At 34.2% G+C, this 13,697-nt stretch overlaps 1 protein-coding gene across 23 annotated transcripts in view; it reads right to left on the reverse strand.

Annotated features, from left to right (window-relative positions):
* BAZ2B (bromodomain adjacent to zinc finger domain 2B) overlaps positions 1 to 13,697 on the reverse strand; it is a 391,257-nt gene that overhangs the window by 49,595 nt on the left and 327,965 nt on the right. For all 23 annotated transcript variants that reach the window (XM_046658349.1, XM_046658355.1, XM_046658352.1 and 20 more), the window contains 5 exons: positions 9,934 to 10,074; positions 7,319 to 7,573; positions 6,170 to 6,384; positions 5,288 to 5,362; positions 4,226 to 4,469 (listed from right to left, as the gene is read on the reverse strand). In XM_046658349.1, the coding sequence (XP_046514305.1) occupies positions 4,226 to 4,469; positions 5,288 to 5,362; positions 6,170 to 6,384; positions 7,319 to 7,573; positions 9,934 to 10,074 (930 nt within the window). The remainder of the gene's footprint in view (positions 1 to 4,225; positions 4,470 to 5,287; positions 5,363 to 6,169; positions 6,385 to 7,318; positions 7,574 to 9,933; positions 10,075 to 13,697) is intronic.

The raw sequence follows: 13,697 nt of genomic DNA on the forward strand, positions 1-13,697 counted from the left end.
GCCATTTATGTCCCTATATGTTGGAGTCTAATTGTCCATATAACCTCCTACATGCCAACTTCTGAGGTTAAAGTTTACATGGATTCCAAGACAAATCTAAGTATTAGGGAAAGACTCACAGGTTGAAGGAATGAAGAGTGAGGAGAAGAGGGAATCATCTTTGAGACCAAGGGCTATGACTTGGTTAAGGGTAGTATCTTCTAATTGAAAGAGAGCACACGGGTCTCAATGGAAAGGCTCCCTGCAATGAATTCTTTAAGGATAACAACTACTGCCATTCTACCTATGCTTTAATCAAGAGGCCAAAGCTATTTTTGGAGGAATAATGTGCCTATCTTACCATCAGTTTCATTAAATAGTTAAAATTTTATTTTATTAGGAAATTGATAAGTGGCTACCAGTTCTTCATTATAAAGAATAACTCTCAGATCATTGAAAGGAAATGCTAATTTGGCTACTTAGGTCCTAAAATATTTATTATTTTTTAAAGTTTTTAAACTGCTTTCTCACATTAGTAACAAGATATACATTTGCCAGGATTTTGATAAGTAAAACCCTACAATCTAATTAACTATAATTCAACACATAAAAAAATACTACTTTAAATAATACATCTGGTCTAAGAAATACTAATAATGATTTTTAAATCATTAATAATGATTTTTACTAGTTTTTATCTCCCTTAAAGAAAAAAAGTATGGTTTGTTAATTTTCCATGTGAAAAAAAAACAGGGAAAACAAGTAATTTCTGTAAAAAAATTCTAATTTAGTGGGATAACTGTCCAGTAGAATACACTGAAATCCCAATATGAGGTTGTCAAATTTATGAAAGTTAACACTTTAAAACAATTTATATTAAGTGCTGAAAAGGGATGCTAATTCCATGAAAAGGTGATTAATACCGACCAGAAAAGTTTAATTCCTGCTATGGAAACAGCTCTACTTGCCCAAGAAGCAGACTGGTTATAAATGATATCTTTTGTTTGAGTAATTACAATTCTGGTACCCAAATTATACACCCTTCACATTATTTGTCACAGCATGAAAGTATATGATCAAGTGATTTTAAAAGTACAACATTATGAAATAATTTCTGCAAGGAATCTCAAGGTAGTCTCCTTTTCGGATTGGTACTCATAAAAGAAATAAAGCTCATTCTAGTGATTTTTATCATCTGATTTAAAATATAATATTGAGGGGAATTTATGAAAGCATTTTGCATTTATGTCCTTTTTACTTAAGAGAATTGTGTAGCACATGATCTTATAAGTTTCGTCTACATTATTATCCAGATTCAGCCAAAAAATTGATTTAGATATCATTGGTCTTGATTGGATATTATTTTCACATATTCCATCAGTAAATTCACCCCCCTAAGCCTTCTTTATTTCTCCAGCAATACTGAGTTGATGTAAGAAAGGAAAAGAATTCTTTCTAGACTTCCTTAACTAAATACTCCTGGCATTGAGGGTAGAAGGTATGGTTGGCTGTATATTGTTTTGTGAGAGCCATTCTGTAGCCCGATCAATATTTCTAGCATTCTTTTCTGGTAAAAGGTGAACTTCAATCTTTATCTCCCCTTTATACATGGGAGATGTATGTATATGTCCCATAGACACATACATGTCCATTTCCATGGCTTATGGTAGCTTCGCTTAAACACACACACACACACACACCTCTATGACCTTGCCTTCTTCCCTTTAGCGTACTTTTCAAAGCTAGCCCCTTCACGTTGCAATCAAGGTGGATATCCTCTCCAATATCTTGAGGGACCTTATACTACTAATTATTCTCTTCATCTCTTTAATCGTCAACCTCTCTCTCTCATTTTATTGACTTTCCCTTCAACCAAAAATCATCTCACTTCTTTCACATCTGAAAAATCTTTGTCTTTGTCTCCCTGTAGAAACTACCCTTTCTTTCTGAGACACAAAGCTTGAAACAGCCATATTCACTTTCTATTGTTCTCAATCAGTCACAGCCTGGCTTCTGCTCTCATCCCTCGAAAGAAACTCTGCTGGCAGTGATTACCAATGATCTCTATGTTGCCAAATCCAATGAACACTTTATAGTCCTCACCACACTGGATTTCGCTGCCTTAACGTTGTTTATCACTCCCTCCTTTTTGAAATGTTTAATTTTCTTGATTTTGTTATTACTACTTGTGTAGAAAAAAGTTAACATTGCAGGCCTGACTGCTATCCTTTGAAAGGTCTGCTTATAAGGCTGACTCTAGGCTGGTGTCAGGGAACTTTCAGAGGGTTCCCCCACCCTAACCGGTATGACTGGCTCACTGGACCTAAGCTGTGCTAACAAGCTAACAAGCTGTGTCGTTTATACTGAACACCTATTTTTCTTCTGGAAGTCTGGAATTTTGGCACAGGCTATGCAGAGGGTGCCTGTATGACCAACCCCCAGTAAAAACTCTGGGCACCAAGTCTCTTATGAGCTTTCCTGGTACACGACATTTTATACATGTCACAACTCATTGATGGGAGAATTAAGCCTATCCTGTGTGACTCCACTGGGAAAAGATTCTTGGAAGCTTGAGCCTAGTTTCCTCTGGACTTTGGTCCATATGCCTTTTCTCTTTGCTGGTTTTGCTTTGTTTTCTTTCTCTGTAATAATTCATGGCCATAGCATGACTAGATGCTGAGCTCTCTGAGTCCTCCTAGTGAATCACTGACTCTGGAGGTGGTCTTGGGGATCCCCAACCCACACAGAAATCTCCTACCTCTCTGACTATTCCTTCTTCCACAAGAAGCCTGCAGACTCTTCTTAAATATTAATGTTCCCTGGGGTTTCAACCTCAGTCCACTACTCTATTCACTGAACCAATCCCCCTGTGCAAACTTATTTACCTCATGATTTTTTTTTATGTGCTAATAACTTCCAGATCTATATTTTTAAGACTAAACTCTTCTTCAGGCTTCAGATTCCTAAATCCAATGGACTGCTGAACTTCTGCATAGGCATCTCAAACTCAACGTGTCCAAAATAAACCTACCATCATTTCCTATCTTCAGCAATCTGTTCTGTACTCCCTTGCTCCCCATCATCTATTTTCTCTGCTCCTCCTATTTCACTATCTCAGTTAATGGCAACAATAGCATGCAATCTCCCAAGCCAGATAGTTGGGAATCAATCCTACCTCTCCGTCAACCTGAAGGTCCATCTTCAAATACTACTCATTCTTCCTCCTAAATATTTATTAAATCCTTTCCTCCTTCTTCATCCCAACTAGCATTGCTCTAGTTTCAGACCTCTCACAACTCACCTAAACTACTGCAATATCTCCTGACTGATCCTCCCACCTCTGATCTTGCCCTACCCAAATCTATTTCTATCTTCCACAGAGCGGCCATAGTAAGGTACTTAAAAATCAAGTTGGACCATGTCATTCCGTTACTTATAACCTTTCAATGGCTTCCTATCATTGCTATGTATAAGGCTCTCTAGTAACACTGAAGAACTTATAAGTCCCTTAAAGCACATTGTGGTTTCAGTTCTGCACCCTTGCTCATGCTATTCTCTGTCTGTGGAACATTTTTCCATGGATTCTTCCCTGGTTAACATTCAGCCCAGCTAATGGGTCCAGAAAGCTTCTGTAAGAATTTATTTCTCAGAAAGGTTAAATGCCCATCTTTTGTACTTGCCTAGCACATTGTTAACTGCTATCAAGGCAGTTAACACTTAAAACATTACATTATCTTACTGCAAGTCCTCCTCACTGAGACTGTAAATTGAGAAGGGATTTTCAGTACCTTATTCATCTTTGATAAGAAGCGCCTAGAGCTAGGCACATAGTAAGCCAGTGTTTGAGAAATACATCAGTTTCACTAGAACTGACAACACTTTCAAGGCATGAAGTATTGTACAAATGTAGGTTAGTATGTTAATAGAATGAAAGAGAACACTTGAAATTAAGAATCTGCATAGTTCTTCGGAGAACTCTCAAGTCATTACATAAAAAGAACAACTTAACTTCTTTTATTAATCTAAGTGCCTTCTATGTGTAGGCCTTCTATTCAATATTTACCTAACCATCACAAAAAGCTTTGTGAAGTGAATATTATAATATTAAGTTTTCAAATGAAGAAACTGAGGCAAGTAAGTGTCAAAATGGAATTCAAACCCAAACCCAGTCGACTCCAAATTCTGTTATTTTTCACGATGTTATGCAGTCTTAGTTAAGAATTAAAGTCAACCTAAATTTGATTACCTCATCTTCACAGATATCAGTCTTTTTTCCTTTTTTGTCTTCTTTATCTTCTTCATCTTCCTCATCCTCATCAGCTTGGTCATCACTGTCATCGTCATCATCATCATCATCATCACTGTCTCCTCCCTTCCTTCTTCGCTTGCGTCCTGGAGTGGGTGTGCCCAATGGATGCTGTTCTTCTCCAAGATCAACGCCACCTGAAGTGTCTCTTTTGCCTGTTTTCTTAGCATGAATGATTCTGAGCCTTTTAACATGAAAAAATGATGAGATGGAAGAAAAGGCTTCTCTCTATACTTTTTAAGAGCATAATGTAAATTTTAAGCAAAAATACCTATGGTATTTCTCTCAGAGTAAGCAATAAATCAATGACAATAAAAATTAGAATTAAGGAAATTTAAGAAATATGTTTCTAGAAATTACAGAACATATTAACTTTCAAGAGTTATTCTGGATATCTCATTGAAATTAGAACACATTTAAAAAAATAAAATTTAGAAAACTGAAAAGATTAACTCTACCAATGGCCAAGTGATAATGCCTGATCCCATACTATCAGACTGAATAAATTTCAATTCAAATTACCACAGAGAAACTATCCTCTTAACATAGAAGTTGAATAATTTCAGTATTGTATTTCCTGGCAGGAAGCTAATTAAGTTTTAATGCTGAATACATTTGGGTATGTTAGACTCTCTGTAAAAGCAAACTTTAATCAGAAAGCAATTAAGAAAAAAAGTGGTAGTTAACCAAACAGATTCTATTTATGACAAAAGTAACCTGATAGCAACAACAATCTTAGAAAATGTGATTGCTTGACTTCTTTGAAAGAAAAAAGATAAACTGACTTTGTTTAAGTTTGAAGCACATGAGCTCAATGAGTCTCATTATATCTTTTGTCCACTGTAAAATCTGGCCCTGAGTTTTATTAATTTTCTATCCCGTCTTAATTAAGCTTTACCTTTTCTAATTCTTAGACAAAATAAAGTTTAAATTCTATCTTCACAATTCATGTTTCACTGGGGCACTTGTACCATATATTAATCTTAATAAAATAGGACTTACTTGCGAAGTTTACCTTCTACCACCCATTTATCTCTCCTCAAGTTTGACATATAATCAATGTTCTTGTCTATTTCACTGCCAATGCAAAAATTTATTAGAAGACATAAATTAATCCAATATGCAATACATTAATTTGGTAAGCAAATTGATGTAGTTTTTTGGTAAGTAAAATTGATGACTGCCAATGACAGCAAAAACAAATGAAAAATTATATTAATACAGTAGCACAGCTAAAAGATATATAGAAAGGTAAAGGACCAAAAGTAACATAATTAAAATCTGTAAAATAATGAACAGCAAGAACAAGATGAACATGGATGTGTTCACCAAATCTTGAAATACTAGAGCAGAGAACTTACTTTGACTCTTAAATTAGATCAGATACTTTTTTTTAAAGCATGAATTAATATGTCAATAAAGTAATAATATTAAGGTTGTATTAGCACATAATGAAATGAAAAGTAACTGGATAATTCTATGAATGGCTACTAAGGAAAATCAGGTAGTCATCTATCGTTGAAAGATGTCAAGGAAAGAAAAATTCTGGATTCTTGCAACAGCGCTGAATTCTGGTGCCATAGCAAGAAAAAATATTTTTTACATTTTGTATGTAAATAATTAACAAAATTGTTAAATAAACAAAACAGATCACAAAACTATATATAGTATGATCCAAATTTTCTTTTCAGTAGACTGCAAAGAAGCACATTAGAATATTATTAGTAGTAGTCATCTCTGAATGGTGAGATTAAGTGTAAATTTCATGTTTTTCTTTGTGCTACTCCATCGCTTTGAAATTTCCATAAGTAATTCGTATTACTTTGTGGTTAGACAAATTCCAAACAGAGAAGAATAACCAGAAAAGTCTGGGCATCTGCATACCTCACCACACTCTTGCTGCAGGCCAGTTCATTGATCAGGAAAGCCAGGACTGAGGCTTTCTGTGCTGGAGTGTGAGCCTGAAAAGCTTTAGTCTTCAGGCTTTCCGTAAGCTCAGTTTGTCCACAGTGGGCTTCCATAAAAATCTGCAAAATCTCGGAAACATTGTCTCTATTCACACCAACGTTCAGCAAATGTTCTCCAAGAGATGTTTTGGCCTATAAAAGTTTGGCATTTTTATCAGTATTGATTGTACCCATTCATAACATAAAAACAATAAGATTTAAAAATATTGGTAGCATACAATCTAGATATTACTGATAAGGGCTTTATTCACAGTTTTGATGAAGTGAAGATAAAAATAGGCAACAGATGATAGACAAGTATTCAAGTACTTGTAATCTTCCTATTCCTTCTTCAAACCCTTGGTTAAAACTTAGGCGGGGAGAAGACTATATAAATTCATGGGTAGAAATCGTTTGTCATACCTTCTTTGGCTATGGAAAGTATCTCAAGCTTTTCCAGGCATCATCTAGACATTCTATCAGTAGGGGTAGTGGGGTAGGAGGGAGGTTCAAGAACACTATTTTTCTCTTTTCTGCTCTATGGTGTTATGGGTTTTATTGCCTGGTATACTGAATGAATAGGGAGATGGAGGAAAAAGTAACAGGTGGGCCTGAAAGCTTCTCTCTGTATAATACTATCTATTATTATCTATAATATTATCTACTATCTCTATAATATTATCTATGCTGGTCTGTAGATGCTTTGGTTAGCTTCAGTTACTCAGTGATTCAGAGAGAACACAGGATAATTTCAGAAGGCACACACGAGTTCTAATTGCTTGATGAATTATGAATTCTCTCTTTTGCTGAATATCACTTGAGTATTTCCTTAAATCAACTTGGTTTTTGCTGAAAGCTAGAGGCAAAGAGAGTAATTTGGGAAAGCTCTACATTCCTCAGGCTTTATGAACCAGGTTTTTCTAGGTTTGTACTGATTATAACCTGAAGCAAATCTACGTTTAACTTTGTGAGATGTGATGTGGAAAAATATGGATCAGTCCATAGGGTCTTCTGCTAACACGCTGAAGCCAGCTATCAATGCACTGATAGTACAAATTAAAAAAAAATTTATATATATATTTTTTACCTTGTATCCTGTAATTAGACCTGGATCACACACAGCAGCTGACAGGAGCCTCACAAGCAAGTCTTGCACTTCACCCATGCTGTCCCCTATATTTAGCAATCCCTCTTGAAGAACACTCAGGTTTGGAACATCAATATTCACATCAAAGCCCAAAACTTTACCAAAGTTTCGTAAGAACTGCACCACCATGAGACAGTCTGAAAATGTACTTCCAGAGAGACCAAGTCCTGGAATACGAGGCAACTCTGGCAAAGGCTGAAAATAAAATTAAACAAAAAATAACTTAAAAAATCATGATTTTATATCTTCTGAAGTAGAATAAGTTGCTGCCTTTCTCTTGCATTGTACCAGTGGTTTTCCCTCTGGTTTGTAAATTCCCTGGGGGCATTTCTTCAACCCCATGGTACTAAGCATAGGATCTTGAATGCAAGTAATCATCAATAAATTTTGGTTGAAGTCAATACAAACTTAGACCTCTGCAAAAGGGAACACTAATTTTAATTAACACATAGTGATAAAAGATGTGTTATATAATATCAGCAAAAGTTAGACAACATAAGAAGCAAACATTTCAAAAGTACTTTACCATGGACATACTTAGCAGGTTATGTGCACTGATTTCTTCTAATGATGGAGTCTGATTTATACTTCACAGTCTTTTGGTAGCTCAGAAATTAACAGTATATATCTGTGGGCTCTATGGTTGGAGAGAGTGGCACCACCTTTGGCTAATGAATGCAGATAAATTCCTAAGTCCACATGACTAGAACCCATGACCCTACCAAGAACCTAATTATACTACAACTAACAGTCTCTAGGTTTCCTGTGGGCAGCAAAATATTGAGTTTCAGTATTAAAATTAGTAAGCTGCCTATTTTGCTCCTTCTCAAATATGCTCACATATTAACATTTTAATGACTAAACTGTACTATCAGTTGTCATGGACATTTAAAAATTAAATAAATAGATAATCTAAATTAAAAACATTTTTGTCCATGAATGGGATTCAATAGCAGTACCTTAAATTTTGATTGGGAAAAAATATGACTTGTAAATACTTCTACTTATCTGAATTGGTCCTTGTTAAAAAGAAATCCCTTCATCCTTTACTTACTGAAATAACTAACCAAAGACTTTTTCTACTAATATTATGTGGAAACATAGAACTATGGATAATAGCTGATACCACACAAATCTTCTATGTTCCATTTAAAAACCTTTTAATTCTGAGTCTTCTTTTTTCCTGAACCATATCAGACAAATACATGTCCATATGATTCTAAAAATTTATATAACAAAGCTAACAAAAGTAAGATTTAAAACGGACTTATATATTTGACATAGTGCATATGGATTTAAATGAAAATAAAAGATGCAAGAATATAAAGCTCACTTAGGATTAAAAACAATTTGCTCACTAGGAGCTTATTAAATGTGTGAACTACCTATATATCCACTCAGTGCTTAGGAAATTTTTACCATCCTACTGAGTAAAACTAGTATGCATATTTTCATTTTTATTTAAGAGCATTTATGCTAAGTAAATAGAATATTAATAAAATTAAATCCCCATTAGGGTATTAAAAATTTGCTTTAAACACTTTAGAAAAGAGCTTACATACATCAAGAGTCAATCATTATTTGTATATCAGATGACTATGGCATATAAGTAAATATAGATGCTATTGACCAAGTATAATAATATATTATGGAGACAGTGTTATAGGGATGATATGCATTATTGATAATAATTTTCTAGAAATACTATATTCTTAACTATAGTCAAACACAATTCATTTCTACTCATAAGTATGTGAAGTCATGCCCAGTTACCAAGATTATTTTGGTTTTTTGAAATTTCTACTTTTATGTATTTTAGCAACATTACATGTCTGTGAAGCATGATGGAAGAGAAAACACACATGAAGTACTTAGGTTGGATACATATTTTTGGCTTTCAAAATGATAAAGAGTATGGAGTCGGGAGTTTAACAAATTGGGGCTTGAATCCAAGTTGCCCCTTATTGGCTGTGTAATCTTGGGCAAGTTCTTCAATCTCTTGTGTCTCAGTTTTCTCATTTGTAAATGGGCATAAATACTGGTTCCATGGGATTGTGGTGAGGATTAAATGAGAGAATTCATATATAGTACTTGGCACAGTCCCTGGCATGTAGTAAACATACTCAATAAAAGTTAGCTGACATTACTAAAGCACTGAAGGAGGTTATAGATTATGAATCCTAATTTATGTAAATATCACTGGGGATGTGGGGAAGAATTAGATCTTACTGTACCTAAATGCCTGGGAAGAACCAAATGAAACACAGAAATCTTATCTACTTCTATAATTCATCTTTGTAGACTTCTGCAGTATTTTTACTTCACTTAAAAAGTTTTGTAGTGCTCCATTCATATATTAAGAACTGCCATTATCAGCACAGGAGCTCTAGAGAGGTTTATTGGCCATCCAGGAGAGGCAGATTGATCTAGACTTGAAAATCCACTGCTCTAGATAAAAATGAAAAGCTTTCATAATGGCCGCTCTGGCAACAAAATCAGGTGAAAACGCAGGAAAAATTAAATTTATTAATGAAATGGCTTACAAGATAAATTACCTTTTGGTCTGCTAAGCACATGTCTTCATTAGGCTTCTTTAGTTCCTTTGCCATTTCTAATTCTAGTCTTCGTTGCTCTAGTTTACGCTCTTTATTTAATCTTTTCTCATCACGTTTTTCTTGCTTCAATCGTTCTTTTTCCTTAAAAAGAAAATCATGTCCACATATTCTCTTTAATCATTAAGTGTTCGAAAAACCTTCAGTTAAAATTTAAAAAGTGATCAAAGTGTTGTTATTTCTATGAACAGAATTCTCTTAGGAGGTTTAGGAATAGACTTGGAATTACCTAGAAACAATGACTTATTTTGCTTTTCAAGTGTTTTCATTCTTTGAATTTCAAAATAATCTTATAACTATAGATAGAAAGATAGATAGACAGATTAATGTTAGATTCAACCCAGATTATTCCAATATTCAAAAATTATTCAATCCTTTCCCAGGTATGAGAATAAAATACTTACTAATATAAGCATGTATACAAAATGCACATAGGCAACTATGTATTTATGAAATAAAGTTAACAGTACTAACACAAATTTTTGTGTAGGTCCAGGAAGGAAGGGAGAATTTTACAGCAGGTAAGTGGAAGCAGTATGTTTGAATTTGCAAAAGCAGTTCTTTCAAAGTGAATTAACTAGTATTAAGATAGCAACTGTGATGAAATAAAGGTTTTATTTACCACTATAAACAACACTTAAGAGAATGTAAAATGGGTTCTGAAGGCAATTCCAAAAGCATTCAAAAAATATTTGGGGTAATGGCAAGAATATGGAAATAATCATCCTGTCTCCCTGTTGTAGGGGATGACATTCTGTTGGAAGAAGTCAAAAGACTTTCTATAATAATATCGGTGTCATTACTTTGTCATCCCTCAAATACAATTCTTACTTAGAGAAGAAATAACAGTAGGATCATCAGGCAATTCTGACCTACTACTTCTCACATTTGACACATTAATGATGGATTTACTTTTGTAAGGCTGATCATGTCTCTTCCTTGATTAAAAATCTTTCAGTTTTCTTTATTTTTATCAAAATAAAGTTCAACACCTTACTTTTGAATTCAGAACTCTTCTTTTCCAACATTATCTCCCACTTTTATATTCTATGTAGATTTAGTCAAACTATTTGCTATTCCTGATGAACATCTCTTGTTCCCTTACCTCCTTATATTGGTGAACTCCAATCAGGAAGGTCATTACTCCCATCTTGTATATCTAAATCCCAATTAAACACTACCACCTCCTCCCTATTACCAATTTCTCTTAATTCTCATAGCTCTTACCTATAATTTTAAATTAGCACTCATGGCTTCCTAAACTATATTAGCATTTTTGCCCAAATTCTAAGCATTTCTATTTCAATTACCACTGGTAAGACAGCACAATGTTGTAGGAGGGCATGCCAAAGTGGAGACAGAGAGGAGTGGAGAAGGGTATTCCAGGGAGAGAGTTGAGAATGCATGGTGTGTTTGAGAAACTACTAGTAGTCCAAGACTAGAATGTAGGTTGCAGGTTGAGTAATTGCTGAATATTATGATACAGAGCCAGAGGCCAGGGCATGAGGGCCTTTTTATATGATATGCTCAATTTACTGCTCATTTTTATTTTGCCTCTAAATTTCTGGGTTACTGATTCATGCAGACATTTGGGAGGGAAATAAGGAAGTTATATTATGAGATTGTTGATATACAGAAAGATCTACAATTAATCTTATCAATTATAAATTAAAAGAAGTTTCAAGAGGGTCTAATGACATGAAACAGACACAGTTAACATGTAACATTCCCACAATGCAGTATAAATTTTCAAATCAAATTATCATTGGTAGAACAATTTTTTTCCAGAATTGGACTTTCAATTTTTAAACATATGAAATGTTGCTCTAAAAACTCTTCCAAAGAAGAGAAGACAACTTTTTTGTTTTTCACCAGAATAATGAATTGCAATTGTCAATAGAAAAAACATATTAAATGTCTCTTATAGATTTCAAAGTAGTTGGTGTAAATTTTTCTACTATATAGAACTAACCTAGAATTCTTAATAATGTTCATAATAGTACTTATAAATATAATAATTGAGACTACTGTAATACTCACTAAAAACTGTTGAAAGTTACCATTTCTTTTCAAAAACAGAGAAAGAACCTTTGTGACACTAATGCTCTTTTCACTGTGCCAACTTCACATTGGTGGCATTCAGACGTACATACACACTTCAATGATATGTAGACAATGAGTTAGAGTGCATTTAATGCCATGACATAACTATGGCTTATATTCTTGAATATCATTTTTAGCTAATGATATGCAATATTTTTTCCCCAATTAAAAAAGCATGGTTATAATATGGAATGGAATGTAAAAGTGACATCAGTTTTTAGGATAAAATAGAGATTTCCAAGAAATCTTAGAAATTTGTAGGATCTTTATTACTTAAAGACGGGCATCCATTTTTGTCTACTATTAGGGATACTTCAAAGGAAAAATTGAGTTTTTAAATTTACTGAATTTAAATTAATTGTATAGGACTAATTAAATTCTGTGGTTCTGGTACAAGATGACTCTTGAAGAACCAGAGCTTCTAGGGTCCCCTCCGCAATCAACTAATATTTAAAATGGCACATAAAGACAGTCACAATCTAGCCCCATAGAAGTTCTGGTCTTGTATCATGATTCTCAGTGCATTTCCCACGCTCTAGTCACATTGCGTGATATACCTGTGTTGAGAAGACAGTGTAACCAGTTTAAGGCATTGCTTGGATGATGATGATGGTGGAGGAGTAGGAGGAGAAAGAGGAGCCTGAGGGGCAGAGGGAGGGAGGAGAAGGAGGGAAGGAGGAGGAGGAGAAGCAACAAAGCCAAGACAGGTGTGTATACAAGGTTAAAACTGACTGACATCCTCTTTGCCTCCTCCTCCTCCCCGCCCCCACAGGTGTTTAGTTACAACCCTGCACCTGTGTATATGTTATCCTTTCTGCCTGGAATGCACAGCTCCTCCTCCCCTACACAGCAATAAAGTAGTTCCCATAACTACTTCAGGCATTTTAATAGTTTTCTTTTTGAGCGCCCATATAACTTATTACAGCATTTATTGCATTGTGTGATAATTATTTATTTAAAGTTGATCTCTCCCACTTTAGTATGAGCTTCTACTAGGTCAAAGGAACAAACTCTTTACCTGTTTCTTAATGAACTTACTCAATTCCCAGCAGTCTAACCTGCCAGACACTTCAAGAAAGTTTTTAACGATTTTAACGATTTTATCTTTCTCTCCGACTCTCAAGCCTGTATCAGTTCAACTTTCCTCTCCCACTGGTTTAATATTGTTATTATTTCTGACATATAATAGTTATATGACTCTAATGGACATATTCGGTGTGCCTTAGCATATAAAAATTATTTAAGCATTTATTAATCTGCTGAATGATTAAGTCTCCAAACGCCACATGAAGATAGGCTAACATATTTATTAATCATTACACATATTCAATAGCCAATTTTCTCACTACCTTTTATATTTTATACTGTGAACAAACATAATTGATATCTTCTATTTTCAGGTATACACAAACTTTGTATCCAAAAGTGCCATTCAATACATTTATTAATAATATTCAGGTTATATTTAGGCATTAAAAAATATATAAAATATATTTCTCACATCTACTCCAATATTATTAATTTCTTAACCATTTTAATTGCATTTGTTGTGATCTGATGTGCTTGCAAATAGACTTCCCCTGTATCAAAATTAAATAGACTTT

Source organism: Equus quagga, chromosome 4, assembly GCF_021613505.1.
Source record: "Equus quagga isolate Etosha38 chromosome 4, UCLA_HA_Equagga_1.0, whole genome shotgun sequence".
Lineage (NCBI taxonomy): Eukaryota > Metazoa > Chordata > Mammalia > Perissodactyla > Equidae > Equus > Equus quagga.